Source organism: Leucoraja erinacea, chromosome 28 (genome assembly GCF_028641065.1).
Source record: "Leucoraja erinacea ecotype New England chromosome 28, Leri_hhj_1, whole genome shotgun sequence".
NCBI classification, from domain to species: Eukaryota; Metazoa; Chordata; class Chondrichthyes; order Rajiformes; family Rajidae; genus Leucoraja; species Leucoraja erinaceus.
The window spans coordinates 17,597,365-17,614,773 of record NC_073404.1 but is presented as its reverse complement, the minus strand read 5'-3'; the positions used below and the strand labels follow the sequence as shown (position 1 = coordinate 17,614,773).

The window sequence follows — 17,409 nt, the reverse complement described above, 5'->3', positions numbered from 1 at the left end:
AACGTTTCAGGCCGAAACCCTTCTTCAGACTGACTGAAGGCATTAATCTATGCATTAGTCTTTCCGCTGGATTATTTTAATGACTATCCAGCAGAAAGGAAGAATTGTGCATGTATCACTCTTTATGTATCTCTGATTTGCATGTGTTTTTGATTTTTAAGATTCTGAGGGGGGGAAGGGTCTGCATGGGATTGGGAGTTGGGCTGGGGAGCTGCAACTGGTAGAAGTGGTGGTAATTGATCCAGAATAAATTCCTGGTTGGGCTAAGTAGGTGGAGACAGGATTGGGTAAAGATTGAGAGCTTCAGGATTCAGTTATGGGAGTGGGTAGGGGAGGTTGCTGGTGGATCATGCAATGATTAGTGTCCCTAGAGGGGAGCTGAGAAAGCAGACGAAGGGGTCACACCAGGCTCTAGGTTACAGCAACAGCCACAAACATACTTCCTCTTAAATTGTTAGCTTCACAAAAGACTGGACTGCTACGAGTTGCCTGATGATAGAATTGGGCATGCTTATAATGAATGGGCAGGGAGGGGGAGGGGAGGGGCTCTCAGATGTTTTATAACAACATTGAAAAGACATTTGGACAGGTGGATAGGAACATTTTAGAGAGATATGGACCAAACATAGGCATGTTGAATCAGTGTAGATGGAGCACCTTGATCAGCCTGGGCAAGCTGGGCTGAAGGGCCTGTTTCCATGCTGTATGACACACTGGGGATTAAACATGAACATGACCACAGTCCTGCATACATTTTTGCATGAGACATTGTAACGACCCAGAACTAACAGAGAAGTTCCTATTTGAAATTCCGAATGTGAAGCAATGTTTATCTTTCATGGAAATTGGAAAATGTAGTGCAAAAACCGAGATGCTAAATGACCCAGTTTCGTAGGATATATATAGATTTGCTGATGACAAAGCTAAGTCACATAAGTAGCAGTGTAGATGGCAAAATTAAATTACAAAGACATATAAATAGATTAAGGAATAACCAACACACTGGATAATGAATATTGATGTAAGTAAATGTGAGGTCATCCACTTCGAATTTAAGAAAAGAGTGATTATTAAAAGGTACATCAATGGAGCAAAAAAAAAAAAACCAAAACTGGAGGAACTGGATAGGTTAAGCAGCATCTTGGAGGCAAAGCGATTGTTAATGTTTCAGGTTGAGACTTTGCAGCAAGGTTGAGAGTAACTGGGAGATTTAGAGTAAGTAAAGAGATGTGAGCGAACGGTAAAGTAGGGGCTGGCAGGTGAAACCAGGTGAAGAGGGGAGAGGGAGGTAGAGGATGGAACCTAATATGTGAAACCACAAGGTAGAACCGATGGGCAAATGGAATAGGAAACCCAGTAGATTAAATGTTTTAGTGATAAGCAGATAAAACCAGGTGGGAGAGGGGAACAAAACAGGTTGTTTAAGAAGGAACTACAGATGCTGGAAAAATCGAAAGTAGACAAAAAATGCTAGAGAAACTCAGTGGGTGAGGCAGCATCTATGGAAAGAAGGAATAGGCGACATTTCGGGTAGAGACCCTTCTTCAAACAGATCTGTTCTACTGCAGTTGTACAGGATCTTGGTGAGACCACACCTGGTGTATTGCGTACAGTTTTGGTCTCCTAATCTGAGGAAAGACATTCTTGCCATAGAGGGAGTACAGAGAAGGTTCACCAGACTGATTCCTGGGATGTCAGGACTTTCATATGAAGAAAGACTGGATAGACTTGGTTTGTACTCGCTAGAATTTAGAAGATTGAGGGGGGATCTTATAGATACTTACAAAATTCTTAAGGGGTTGGACAGGCTAGATGCAGGAAGATTGTTCCCGATGTTGGGGAAGTCCAGAACAAGGGGTCACAGTTTAAGGATAAGGGGGAAATCTTTTAGGACCGAGATGAGGAAAGCTTTTTTCACACAGAGAGTGGTGAATCTCTGGAATTCTCTCCCGCAGAAGGTAGTTGAGGCCAGTTCATTGGCTATATTTAAGAGGGAGTTAGATGTGGCCCTTGTGGCTAAAGGGATCAGGGGGTACGGAGAGAAGGCAGGTACAGGATACTGTTGGATGATCAACCATGATCATATTGAATGGCGGTGCAGGCTCGAAGGGCTGAATGGTCTACTCCTGCACCTATTTTCTACATTTCTATGTTTCTGGGAGAAGATACAGGAACTTGAAAGCTCAGATGCAAGAACAGCTTCTTCCCCATTGCTATCCAATCATCTCTTTCACACACCATATCAGGAAGTGTTGACCTGCACTCTTATCTCTATCTCATTCTGTTATTGTACTTTAATATTCATTTGAAGTACCGTATTTCCCAGCGTCCAAGACGCTATTTTTTACTCTAAAATAAGGCCCGAAAATTTACCTGTATCTCGTAGGCCGAAGGTTAGGCAAAGCAATGCCACTCTCGTAGCGACTGCTCCGCAGAACCTGCCACGCCTTTGAACCTGGATCTGTGTGAAGTGGGAGCGGCTGTAAAAGGACAGCGCTGCTGGGGGGGGAGAGTTCCTTTCCACAGCGTGTGGGGAGTCTGGCCCGGGTCAGCACCGGCCTGGGCTGCACAAAGTAGTAAACTTGGCTGGGCCGCCAGGGGTACAGTTGCAGGGAGGGCAGGAGCGTTGAGAAGGAGGGGGTCGGAGATTGTGCCAGCAACTCACTCACTGCTGCTGCGGCGCTCTGGGCGCAGTGCCACCGCATTGTGACCGGGGAGGGGAGTAGCTCGGGTGGCTGTGAGCAGCCGCCAGGACCGGACAGCGGAACCGGCCACCACCTCAGCGCCTTCTGCCGGCCAGCCAGCCACTGTGTCCTTCGACACAGGCACAACCGGTGGAGGTGGTGGGGTGCATCTTCGACGCAGGTGTGTCTTCATTGCCGGGAAATACTGTACTCTAATGTTACACTACAATTTTGTACCGTTCTGCTGATTTGTACTCATCATTATAATCAGTTATATGTATCATTACTATATATATGCTGTTTACTGTGATCTTAAATGATCAAAGAATTTAAGTGGACCTTGGTGTATTTGATAATAAACTAATCTGATTTTGAACCATTCACTTGTTTTACCCCAGTAGTCTGTAGCAATACATGCCATCTCCAAAAATGCACTGCAATTTCTCACCTACAGTATTTAAATATCACCTTCCAAATTCACAATAATTACCATCATGAAAGACAAGGACTGCAAGCAAATCAGAATCAGAATCACACTTTATTCGCCAAGTATGTTTTACAACATACGAGGAATTTCATTGGCAGGTCAGTCATACAATTAAAAGTAACAGAACACTCAAAAACACATTTTAATATAAACATCCACCACAGTGACTCCTACACATTCCTCACTGTGATGGAAAGCGAAATAAAGCTCAAGCCCTTCCCTTAATTCTTCCTCAAGCCCCCGTTGACAGGACAATTTTGACTCTCATAGCCGGCTGCGTTCGGGCCCTCCGCGTCGAGACGATCGAGGGGATGTCAGCTCCCCCGCGCCGGGCGATCGAACCTCGCAACGGGGCTGGTGAACCTTCCACGACATTGGAGCTCCCGACTCGGCCTCACCAGGAGACTGCGAGCCCTTGATGGTGATTCCACGGTGGGAGCGATCCCAGGCAAGGGATCAGCTCCGATGTTAAGTCCGCGCCCCGCGGTGGGGCTCACGACAGTCCGAGGGGGCTTCCATCCAAAACTTGATCACTTCTCCGGCATGGTAGGAACTTGAAAAAAAGTTTCCCCAGATTCCCTCCCTCCTCATAAAACAAACCGAAGAACATTAAAACAAAAACTTTTAACAAACTAAAAATAACAAAAAGAGTGAAAAGCCAAACAGACTGCCGGCAAGGCTGCCATCTCTCCAGCGCCTCTGGTGGCCTTTCAAACATACGAAAAGGGGAAAACTATCACCTACAAATTGCCTTCGAAATCAGATATTATCTTTACTTGGAAAAGTATTACCATCATGTCCCTTCATCATTGTTGGGTCTAAGTACGAAGTTCCTATTAAAGTACTTACCAGAAAGACTGTAGCGATTCAAAAAGGTAGCTCATCACTGATTTCTGAGGATAATTGGGGATTGGCAATAAATGCTGGCCTTATCAATAACACCCATACTTGCAAATTAATGAATAAAAAAAATAAGCTATTCAGTGAATCCTTGAAGGACCATTCCCCCAGCTGAGGTATTAAGATCCAGGGATACAGTCTTTAAAAAGTTTAAACCTTTGAGTGAAGGATTAGAATGGTAGAACTTTGGAACACTCATCTATCTACAAATAGCAACTGATAATGTTTAAATTCTGAGTTGACGATATGTTTCATAACCAAAAGCATTAAAAGATCTGCTTGGGGTCGAGGTATTGGAGATTAAAAAAGCAGGTAAATTGAGTTAGATTATGTTTCAGTCATGATCTATTTAAATGGTAGCACGAGCTAGAAATGCAAACTGGCTTTGTCCTGCTTCAATGTTTCTTCATCATTATCACTGGGGCTTTCATTTCCTACTGGGTCTTGCACATTCCAATAACCACAACTCTTTATATTCATAAAATTGGTAGTTAACAACTGCAGTTCACAAAATTAAGTTATTCTTTGATATGGACATTAATGAAGATAAATCAGATATTGCAGCAGCTCATTTCCTGTTTCAACTAATAAATTTCACATAATCCAATACATCAATTGATGCAAGGTCAGTACAATCCACAATTCGCCGCCGCCCCCCCTAAATACCCAAAACTCCATGTATTCTTACAAAGAGTTTGCAGATGTGCAAGTAATTTTGTAAAACAGTATCCTTGTAATGTGAATTTATGTTTGTATCTGGGTGGACTTTTTAAAAAGGTTAAAATATTTTTTTTTAACATAAACATTTAAAAAATGCAATACCTTTTTCCTTGGGCCCAAATCTGTAGGTAGATCCTTGTCTTTTCTTCGTTTGAGTCCTAGCCCATCATCAGATTTCCGCCTATTGGAATGATACTCCTCCATTCTTGGACGTCCAAGATCTTCAGATTTTCGTCTCCCTCCATCTTCACCTTCTTTAAACTCCTTTAAGAGAGACCCAGGAAGATTGGAGGCGAATTTAAACCCAGGGCCTCTCTTCTGCATGAAGATCGGAAATGGGAATAAACGCACATTACCACCCGCTGTTGCAGAGAAGCTTGCGCAGCACTGCCTGGTGTGGTATGTGGTCTACATATACTTTACTTTAATCCATTTCCCCCCCCCCCGTACTTTATTTATTTATAACTATAAAGCTATACATGTTTAACAAAGTGATAAATTCTAGAAAATAAAATTTCATATTAACACATTAAATACCTGGATTTAACTTCACCCCAGAAGATTAAAATTGTATTGAAAAATAATCCTATTTCCCTAAAACTGGTCTGGAAAAAAAAAAAATACTGCAACTGTTGTGTAGACCTTTACATTGCGTTCACTTTTCAAATTATTTCTGTACTACAAAAACAGATCTATAAATATCGTGACAAGAGTAAAGATTAATTATGTGCATGCATTCTTGGTGCTGCTGAAATTTACAAAGATGGTTTTATGTATTCACTGTATCACATGTATATAACATTTAACATGCGTCTCAAACACCTGCTTGCTCTCTTTTATGCTTCACAGTACAAATGATTGTTCATTTTAAGTAGCTTGGGTTGTGCAATAGAAAGTGGGGAATATTGTCAGTCAGGTGATCGACAGATATGGATACCTATCAAGAGGTTGATCACCCAATTCAACCAAACGATGTGCAAGCAGATAAGAGGTGGTCTTGGCATTATGTTCGGCACAGACAATGGGACCCAAAGGACCCCATTCTTGTGCTGTACTGTTCCATATTCTATTTGCCGGCTGGATTAGTTATGGCTTCACACTTTATTCCTCTCCCAACAAATGCAAAATGCTCACAAACAATAAAGCTAATTAGAAAACTACTGTAAACCACTCAAACTTATTGTGTTTTAGTCAGATTACCTACTTTGGAGTTACCCTCAGACCAGTGAGAAAAACAATCTCACCTTCTTCAATGGGGATATCCCTTTATATTCTAATCTGGTTTATCAATTATGTGCATCATGACATTTTGAAAAATTGCCAATCTTAAATATTCACTTGCTATATCTGGTAGTGGGTGGAATCAATTACAAATACTTTTGATGGAAATTTTTATAATGAGACAGGTCACCAAATATTGTTTTTGGAAGTGGTTCATTTCAGTCACAAAGATTTAAGATAAAACAAAAAAAAGAAACAAACGTTGAAGTACCACTTCCTCGTATGTCCTCCAAACATTTCTCTGTTCCATTTCTCTGGCCAATATTGTAATAACCTTTTTGATTGGGTTTTGCACTAATTGTTAGTGATGTGTACACAAACATTCCTTTAAAGTATACTAAATAAGGAAACATTCTGCTTTGAATTTTTAATATTTATAATGTGGTGGGGAAAGAAATAAGGGGGGTGGGTGGAAAATGGGAAATCTTGATTGAGGGTAACATTGGGAATTATGCGACAATTAACTTATAATAAATACATCAATGTGAGATTACACAGTATTTATTTTATTTTAAATTTTTGCTTCAAATTATATCTAATCCAAACAGTTCTTGACATAGCTGTGCCTATTAGGTTTAAAAATTCTATTAGATCACAAATTTTCCTTGTAAGTAAATCACATTTTGTCAGTACTTACTTTTCCAGTTTTTCCCTCCTGGTTACACTTTGGACATTCCCAGCAATTTGGTAACTCATCATTTATAACCCCTTCCGACTCTTCCACCTGATTCAAAAGATAATAGATATGTATTAATTACTGCATTTGATATACCTGCAACCATAACAGACCCAAAGCAAATTAGTAATTTTCTGCATTGAATGATGTAATGTACTAAGTTAAACAACCATATTAATGATTTAAATAAAATAAAATTGTAATTTGAAAGGAAGTGCTGAACAGCAACAAACATCCAATCAAATTTGCAGTAGCATACAAAATATTTTAATAGCTCACCTGCTACAAAGTTTGACATTATCTGCAACATTCAATGCAAGCTCGATGATTTTTTTCCTCAAGTAGGAAAAACACTTGTCAACAAAGTCATGGAATTATATAGCACGGAAACAGGCACCTCAGCCCAACCCATTCATGCCGACGAAGATGTGTCCCATTTGGCCCATATCCTTCTAAACCTTTCCTATCCATAAAGAACTCTGAACCTTCCAGATCAAGAGAAAACATTCCGAAAACTAAGCTCTTGGTAATAAGATTTACATTGCAAAAATCAAAATATGTCTAGATATTAGCATAACATAAATGAAGTTCACATCAGTAGATTGCAAAGATTATTTTGTTTTAAAGGGGAAGCTTCATACATTCAGGGCAGAGTAACATCTTCTACCTGGAAATGGGAGATGCAAAACTTCAAGAGAGCTCATTAGCACACTCCCACCTCCATTCCCAATTCTTCTCTGACATCCATCCCCCAACGCCTGTGCAGCTCTAGCAACATCTGTGGATTGTCTCCTTGGATAATAGAGTTGACGCAAATCACAGAAATAGACGGTCCTATCTACGTGCAATCCATGGAATTCTTCATCCACTGGTCTAAGTCGACAATGGGCAGTTCAATAAATAAGGTAATTCAAAAAACTCAAGGTGTTCAGATAGCTTTTAATGAGCGTGTTAGAAAATGAAAGGATTTATAGGAAAATCAAAACATATTAAGATGAATATTAAAAATGTACAATGTATACATTATGCATTTTCATTGTTTTTAATTTCTTTAAATTCTTATATTCATACTTTCTTATGATATAGAAGGCCAGTGAGCCCATTAAGACACAATGGCACAAAAGTTGAGTTACAGTGTGAGAGATCCAGGTTAGATCATGACTAGATGCTGAATGCATGGATTTTGTCAGTTCTCTCTGGAACTGCATGGGTTTTCTCCGGGTGCTTTGATTTACTCGCACATTCTAAAGGTGCAGGTCTGTGGATTAATTGGCTTCTGTAAATTGTCTCTAGTGAATAGGGCAGAACTAATATACAGGTGATCGATGGTCAGCGTGGGCTCGGTGGGCCAAAGGTCCTGGTTCCACATTGTATATCTAGACCAAACTAAACTAAGGCAGTGATAGAGATATTCTTGATTAGTGTAGGTGACAGAGGTTATGGGGAGATGGCAGGGGAATGGAGTTAGGAAGCAGAGATAGATCAGCCATGATTGAATGGCAGAGTAGACTTGATGGGCCAAGTAGCATAATCCTGCTCCTATCACTTATGAAACTATGTCTGCTCACTTGGGGATCAATAGAACTACAATTCCCAGTAAACTCGCACAGATGCCCATCAAATCCATCCTGATTCTCCTACCATTGGGTAATTTATAGTTGTTAATTAATCTATAAATTGGCTAGTATTTTGGATATGGCAAGAAACTGGAATACCTAGGGAAAAGCCATGTTGTCACAGGGGGAAACACTAAAATTTAATGTAGACACCACTAAGTCACGATGGAATGTGCATCACTGGATCTATGTGGCAGTAAGAGGTTCGGAACAATCGCAACACAGGATTGACTCGCTTATATTATAATCCATCAAACCACAAGTTGATATCGCAAAACATGCCCCAGAATTTCAACACCATACTCACTAGAAAAGGAAATTAATAGTATTCATTTGCACATATACAATAACTTTCCTGTTATTAGTTATGCCTTTGCATGCCAAAAGCCCTCATCTTTAAAATTCACTTTCAATTTTCCTACCTCTCTACTTTTATTTGCTCATTTAAGAAGTGTCTTGAGATAGAACCTACATTAAGGTGCTATATGTACACTGTCATGCATAAAATGTCCAAATGTAACCATATAATATTTGGCAGCATCAAATTACATGATAAAGCTCGCAGGTAGTCCAACAACTGTGGTTTAGCAACATTGTACTGGAAATGGGATGCAATAAATCCTTGCCGATGTGACCCAGCACCGGTTATACCTGAAATGCATTCACGCAACTCATTTTAATGACTGGAACAAACAAGTAACATCAACAGTATCATTAAGTGCAATTTCATGGAGGCAATTCCAGGAGTTGTTAGCACCAACTGATCCAATTGAAGAAATGACTACACCTCAAAGGAGAGATACTTACTGCCTCCTTTCACAACTGGAATATATGCTACCGAATACAGGAGTTGCAGTAAAAGTGGGCATCTTTTTTTAAAGGGGTGATTGGTGTAAGACAATAGAATTTATGGCCAGGAAGATAATAATTTTACATTATTGGGAATTCAGAGGAATGTCGAAGTCAAGACCTTGATGAGGCGTGTCGCAAAATAAATTATCTCAAATGGAAAAAGTGGCCACCTCCTTTAAAAACTCATGGCCTGACTATTGCAGCATATGAAGTAATCTGCCTCTACTTCTATTGTTACTTAGGAAGGAGAACGATGCTCATGTACTCGTATGGAAGTTCAACACCTGCCACGGAATGTCATACTTGTGGCATCACAACTCCGGGTAGAACCTCGAGCTGTTAGAAGTTGTCAACTCCAGCAATCCAGCCAACAGATTACACAAGATATAGAAGCAGGAGTAGGTCCTTTAAATCTCTACTTTTGTCATGATCGTGATTTATTTTCTACCTCTGTGCCACTTTCCTTTGCAATCCTCACATTCCTCATTATCTCAGAAACATATTGTTCTCCATTTTGAATTAACTCAATGTGCTTTCAGTTCTTAGAGATAACGAATTAGCCTCAAATCAGTCTTAAATGGCCTACCCTTAATTCCAAACTGACCGTTTCTAGGCATCTTATCCTGTGGGAACATCCTTCCTATATCGAGCACATAAAGCCCATCAGACTTTTGTAAATTCAAATGAGAGCTCCTATCATGCTTCTAAACTCTAGGAAATGCAGACCTATTCTACTCAATCTCTCATCCTTTTGCAAACATCAGTCTAGAACAAGTCCAAGAAATCTTTGTTGTACTCTTTACAGCAAATACATTCTTTGCAAATTGTACATGATATTTCTGCTGACCAAGGATTTCATGAATGCAGCAAGATGTCTTTACTCCAATACTCAGATTATTCTGTAACAAAAGGGCGGAATGTATAGATTGTCACCTGGGGTTAGTGACAACTCTGATGTAATGGAGACTTTACTTCTTTATTTTTATTCACTAGTAGAATATGGAAGTTTATTAGAGGCAGCACATGATGACTAGCTATATGTGGGTGGTTGAGACAGATACAACATCGCCATTTAAGAGACTTTTGGATAGGAATATGGATATGCAGGGAATGGAGGGATACGGATTATGCACAAGTAGATAAGAAATGGGTTTGACATCATATTTGGTGCATGCATTGTGGACAAAAGGGACTGTTCTTGTGCTGTACTATTCTATGTTCTAAACTCCATCTGCCATTCCTCAGTTCAGTTAAAGATGACCTCGCTGTTATTGTAGATTCTTCACTTCAATAATACTTCAAATTTTAGCGTCATCTACAAACTTACTAACCATGCCACTTACATTCACGTCTAAATACTGAACGGAAACCCAGCACCAATTCCTGTGGCATACCACTCATTACAAGCATCGAATCTGAAAAAAAGGCCCAGAGGATTCACGTTGAATCAGACTCTTGGTCGATACCCTTTCCCCCAATCTTTCATCAGCCTTCACTGGTTCTAGGCTGGATGCCCAGTGTATCAACAATAACGCTCCCATTTCGGAGATAGGCAAGAATTTCTATCCTCCCTGCCTTCGTATAAAAATCTTATAGTATGATTAGGGTATTCTTCCTGCAAGACCCTGCTTTCAATTCACAACTTACATAGTGCATTAACTAGATGGCTTTACATGAGGCATTAACTAAATGGATTGCTACAATAATTGACATTCTCACGTCTATACTGCACGCTTTTTCACCAAACCAAAATTTCAGTAGTAGCACAAGAGGTGGGACAACAGCTTGAATAAAATTCTGACCAAATTGGCTTCAAAGACACGGGAAATAAATAGGCATGAAGGTCTAAAGGCAGTGAAGAAAACTAATGGCATGTTGGCCTTCATAACAAGAGGAGTTGAGTATCGGAGCAAAGAGGTCCTTCTGCAGTTGGTGAGACCACACCCGGAGTATTGTGTACAATATTGTGTGCAAAGTTGGGGGAGTCCAGACCAGGGGCCACAGTTTAAGAATAAGGGGTAGGCCATTTAGAACAGAGATGACAAAAAACATTTCACCCAGAGAGTTGTGAATCTGTGGAATTCTCTGCCTCAGAAGGCAGTGGAGGCCAATTCTCTGGATGCTTTCAATAGAGAGTTAGATAGAGCTCTTAAAGATAACAGAGTCAAGGGATATGGGGAGAAGGCAGGAACGGGGTACTGATTGTGGATGATCAGCCATGATCACAGTGATCATGATCATGCTGGCACAAAGGGCCGAATGGCCTACTCCTGCACCTATTGTCTGAAGGTTCCATTTATGGAGTTATACAGACTAGATTAAAACTTTAGGAATAGAACTTTCTTTGCAGAGCTTTATTCAATAAAACCAAAATGATCAATACTCTACTGCAAACCAAAACAAATAATTTCCTGGTGTCACTAACTGTCGTACATGTTGTGAATATGCATGATCTCACTGACATTCAATTATTCACACAAGACATACTGTTGATCTTTCATTATTTGAATTAATTCTAAAAAATTATTTCAAAAATGAAAGAGACAAGATCAATTTTTCTCTAAGTTCTAAGCCATCAGGTCAATTAAATCCAGCATACCTTTAAACAACCTGGGTGTATTATTTCATTGCAGATGGAGCATTCCATTAAGCTTGCATTAAATTTCTCCGCTTCATCCACCACATTGTCCTCCTTTCCTGCCTCACCGCAGATCTTGCATACTGCAGTGTGTGGTAGCACAGGCTGCAATAAAGTAATAGAGGTCAATAGATTCTGCTCCACAATAATACTCAGCATTAAATATTCATAAAATCACCATTCAGGTTTTTTTGCCTACTATTTTAGAAACAGCATAAATTTGGTGATGGCAAAGTTTGATACAATATCACTATTGTTCAAATTTGATTTCCACCATATTTCAATCTCAGAAAACAAGCTTATTTATCCATTGTTCAGAGGCTAGAAATCTCCACAGAGAGAAGGTAAAATTGGATTGAGTCACCACGTCAGGTTGCACTGGGGTACTCTACAGGTATTGATTTATGAAATTTGATTTAATTCATTATCACTAAATCTAATGAGGAACTATTGAAGGGATCTTGGAAGTTGCAGCCTGCAAAACGTTATAAAAGTAGAGATGGCCAAATGATTTAAAAACAGGAAATTGGATAGGTATTCAAGGTAATATACTTGCAGGACTGTTGGAATAGGATAGAGCAATGAGAGAACTAGATTTGTCAACAGCAAGCTAGCACATAATCAATAGGCTGAATGTTCCCATTCTGTACTGGGATGACTCCAAGACCGACTCCAGGATGATCTACATTCGTTTGGCATACAGCAAGCTCTGTATTGCAGAACATCCTAAAGTACAGAAAGCTTTGACAAAATGTATCACTTTCACTTTCAAAAGACGACAAAGCTAGCCTACGTTAATATTTGGTAACTAATATCTACCCACCTTCAAAAACTTATTTACTATCCAACTATCAGGCAAGATTTCATGACAATAATTAATTTCATGAGTATCCTACAGCTCTTCACAATGAATGAATTACTATTGAAATGTGACCACTGTCATATTGAAAGCAAGGACCACCAACACTAAATGAAAAGGGCGGCATGTTATTTTGTTATTCATTAAGTAATTTAAATGTGAATTGCTAGCCAGAACAGGAGAATAAGTTCGTTTTTTGTTGAACAGCGATGCATTTCTTTAGATTCTATTACCTTCACCTAAATGGTGGGCAAGACCTTACTTTAGGTATTTTACAACATGACAGACTACACTTCAGAGAGCGAAGCAGTACCTCAAAACTTCCGTGAGCTGGCCTATATGGTGTGTTTGGTGCTGCATTGAAGGCTGAACTCTTAATCTCTAACTCAGAAAAGATTGAGACATTGTCAATTCCCCTAGTGCCCTTGAGTCAAGCAGAATAAATTCCGGAAGTACTTCATTACTAAATTGTTTTTGCACACCCATTGGGAGCAGCTTGCAGAACATTTGGTTAACAAGCAGATTCCATTCTGATTAGTTGTTTAAATTAGATTTTGCGTAATTATTTTTAGAATTGCTGGCAAAGACTCACAATTTGCTTATGCAAATATGGTGTCAAACAAAAAATACTTGTCCACATAAACCTTATAAAAGGAGAGGTTAAACTAACTAGCAATCTACTATTTAAAATTATATAAATGAATTCCTGAAGTATCTCTTAAAATAAATGTAGAATCAACCTTGAAAATGTTTATCATTATATTACTCGAGTGAAATGTAGATAAACTTAATCAAGTCAAATGTGCTCATAATATACCACGTTTCAGCAGCCTAGGTGCCTTGGAAAGTTCCTGCTGGTAAAAATAATATAGAATTGCTGCCATCACAGCACTCGATAATTATATTTAAATGATAACTAATCTATGTGGACTACTATGAGTTTTCAATATGGTATCTAATTAAAGAAAACATATTTGAGATCCTGCATTCCATTACATTTGAACTTGCACATACAGCTCAATGTTTAAATTATATAAATTAGGTAATTTAATGTGTTTATTATAAACTTATTAGAAAGCTGCCATCCATTAATGTCATGACTTTAGTTAGCACCTGCACCAACGCAAAGAAAAACATTGGCTTTATGTTTTGCTGTCCATTCAGAAGAAATCATAGGACCTGATCCACATGTCCAACACACCCTCCAAAATAACAGGAGTCAAACTACATTTAAAAATGTCTGGCTGTGAAGTGCTTTCAGACATCCAGGGTCTACATTTTCAGCAATTGCAATATTCTGTGTTTGGATTACTGTTCAATTATACAAAACACAAATGTGTGAGGCGAGGAGGCTGAGGTGAGGAGACTACACCATAAATTGGAGAGGATGAGATGCAGTGAATAAATGACAGGCAAGCTGATTCAGTGTGACGTTTGCAGGATGTGGGAGGTCAGGGACACTGCTGGTGCCTCTGGCTGCTACAACTGTGTCCAGGTTCAGCTCCTGAAAGACCGTGTTAGGGAACTGGAGAGGCAACTGGATGACCTCAGGATCATCTGGGAAAACGAGAGTTTCCTGGTTACCGGAAGAGAGAAGGCGAGTGACGATGAGGAAGGGAAGGAAGCTTCAACTGCAGGAGACCCCAGGGGTTGTACCTCTTGAAAACAGATACACCCTCTTGGAAGCTGTCGGGGCAGAAGACATTGCCAGTCGGTGCGGCGGACAGGTCTGCGAGTCAAAACATGGCACTGAGGCAAAGCCGAAGAGACAGACGTCAGGCAGAGCCGTGATAGTAGGGGACTCCATAGTGAGAGGTACAGACAGGGGTTTCTGCGGCAACAGGCGGGATTCAAGGATGGTGTGTTGCCTCCCTGGTGCTAGGATCCGGAACGTCACAGACCGATTGCAGGGCATCCTCAAGGGGGAGGGGGGGCAGCCGGAAGTAGTAGTGCATGTCAGCACAAATGACATTGGGGGAAAAAGAGGAAAGAGATTCTGCAGCGAGACTTTGGAGAGCTCGGAAGGCGGCTGAAAAGCAGGACCTCCAGGGTGGTTATCTCCGGTTTGCTTCCAGTTCCTCATGCAGGAACAGGGAGGTAAGGGATCTGAATGTGTGGCTGTCGAGCTGGTGCAGGGGGCAGAGATTTTGATTCTTAGACTACTGGGATCTGTTTTGGGGTAAGGGTGAATTTTGCAAAAGGGACGGGTTGCACCTCAACAGGTGGGGGACCAGGCATTCTGGCAGGCAGAATGCAGGCAGGTGACCAGAAAGCTCACTAAGGGATAGGATAATATGGCCAAGTGAAATAGGAATCAATGTGAAATGCGAGGTGAGTAATGGATTTATAGTATTTTATATGAATGCGCGCTCAGTTAGAGATTGGTAGATATGACATTGTGGGGATTACAGAGACATGGCTGCAGGAGGATCGGGGCTGGGATCTGAATATTCAGGGTTATACGTCCAATAGAAAGGACAGGAAGGTGGGCAGAGGAGGTGGGGTAGCTCTGTTGGTGAGGGATGAAATTCAGTCCCTTGCGAGGTGTGACATGGGGACTGACGATGTAGAGTCGCTGTGGATAGAATTGAGGAATTGTAAAGGTAAGAAGACATTAATGGGATTTATCTACAGGCCCCCAAACAGTAGCCTGGATATACGGTGCAAGTTGCAGCAGGAGTTAAAATTGGCATGTAACAAAGTTAATGTCACTGTGGTTATGGGAGATTTCAATATGTAGGTAGACTGAGAAAATCAGGTTGGTTCTGGACCCCAAGAAAGGGAGTTTGTATAGTGCCTCCGAGGTGGATTCTTAGAGCAGCTTGTATTGGAGCCTACCACAGAGAAGGCAATTCTGGATTTAGTGTTGTCTAATGAACCAGATTTAACAAGGGAACTCAAGGTAAAGGAACCGCGAAGAGGTAGTGACCATAACATGATAAGTTTTAATCTGCAATTTGAGAGGGACTAGGTTAAATCAGAAGTGTCAGCGTTGCAGTTGAACAAAGGGGACTATGAAGGCATGAGAGAGGAGCTGGCCAAGGTTGACTGGAAAAGGATCCTAGCAGAAATGACATGGAACAGCAATGGCAGGAATTTCTGGGTATAATCCAAAAGATGCAGGATCATTTCATTCCAAAGAAGAAGGAAGATTCTAAGGGGAGTAAGAGGCAACCATGGCTGGCAAGGGAAGTTATGGACGGTATAAAACTTAAAGAAAAAGTGTATAACATAACAAAGAGTAGCGGGAAGCCAGAGGAATGGGAAAATTTCAAAGGACATCAGAAGGTAACAAAAAGAGCAATACGGGGTGAAAAGATGAATTACGAAGGTAAGCTTGCCAAGAATATAAAGGAGAGTAAAAGCTTCTTTAGATATGTTAAGAGAAAAAGATTAGTAAAGACAAATGTGGATCCCTTGAAGACAGAAACAGGTGAAATTATTATGAGGAACAAGGAAATGGCAAAGGAGTTGAACAGGTACTTTGGTTCCGTCTTCACCAAGGAAGACACAAATAATCTCCTAGATGTACTAGAGGACAGAAGATCTAGGGAGACAGAGTAACTGAAAGAAATTTGCATTAGGCGAGAAATAATATTTGGTAGACTGATGGGACTGAAGGCTGATAAATCCACAGGGCCTGATGGTCTGCATCCCAGGGTACTCAAGGAGGTGGCTCTAGAAATCGTGGACGCATTCGTGATCATTTTCCAATGTTCTATAGTTTCAGGATCAGTTCCTGTGGATTGGAGGGTAACTAATGTTATCTCACTTTCCAAGAAAGGAGCGAGAGAGAAAACTGGGAATTATAGACCAGTTCGCCTGACATCGGTGGTGGGGAAGATGCTGGAGTCAATTATTAAAGAAGTAATAACTGCACATTTGGATAGCAGTAAAAGGATTATTTCAAATCAGCATGGATTTATGAAGGGGAAATCCTGCTTGACTAATCTTCTGGAATTTTTTGAGGATGTGATGTAAAATGGATGAAGGAGAGTCAGTGGATGTAGTGTATCTGGACTCTCAGAAAGCATCTGATAAGGTCCCACACAGGAGATTTGTGGGCAAAATTAGAGCACATGGTACTGGGGGTAGGGTATTGACATGGAGAGTTGATTGGCAGACAGGAAACAAAGAGTAGGAATAAAAAGGGTCCCTGTCAATGGCGGGCAGTGGCGAGTGGAGTGCCGTAAGACTCGGTGCTGGGGCCGCAACTATTTAGATGATGGAATTAAAAGTAACACTAGTAAATTTGCAGGTGACAAAGCTGGGTGGCAGTGTAAACTGCGAAGAGGATGCTTGGAGGTTGTAGGTTGACTTGGACAGGTTGAGTGAGTGGGCAGATGCATGGCAGATGCAGTATAATATAAATGTGAGGTTATCCACTTTGGCGGCAAGAACAAGGAGGCAGATTATTATCTCAATGGTGTCAGATTAGGAAAAAGGGAAGTGCAACAATACCTGGATGTCCTTGTGCACCAGTCACTGAAAGTAAACATGCAGGATAAGAGATTTACTATGAACCTTTTCACTCAGAGGGTGGTGGATATATCAATGAAATCAATGAAAAGACTGGTGCTTGAATAGGAAAGGTCTAGAGGGATATGGGCCAAATGAGACTGGCTTACATGAGGCATCTTGATCGACATAGACAAATTGGGCCAAAGGGCCCTTTTCCGTACCATAGGATTCTATG

The 17,409-nt window shown here is 40.6% G+C and overlaps 1 protein-coding gene across 3 annotated transcripts in view; it reads right to left on the bottom strand.

Moving 5' to 3' along the window:
* Positions 1 to 17,409, bottom strand: part of LOC129710720 (lysine-specific demethylase 2B-like) — a 138,420-nt gene that overhangs the window by 60,208 nt on the left and 60,803 nt on the right. For 2 of the 3 annotated variants that reach the window (XM_055657910.1, XM_055657907.1), the window contains exons 3-5: positions 11,816 to 11,959; positions 6,710 to 6,796; positions 4,894 to 5,055 (exon numbers count right to left, since the gene is read on the bottom strand). In XM_055657910.1, the coding sequence (XP_055513885.1) occupies positions 4,894 to 5,055; positions 6,710 to 6,796; positions 11,816 to 11,959 (393 nt within the window). The remainder of the gene's footprint in view (positions 1 to 4,893; positions 5,056 to 6,709; positions 6,797 to 11,815; positions 11,960 to 17,409) is intronic. The other variant, XM_055657908.1, reaches the window with a different exon arrangement.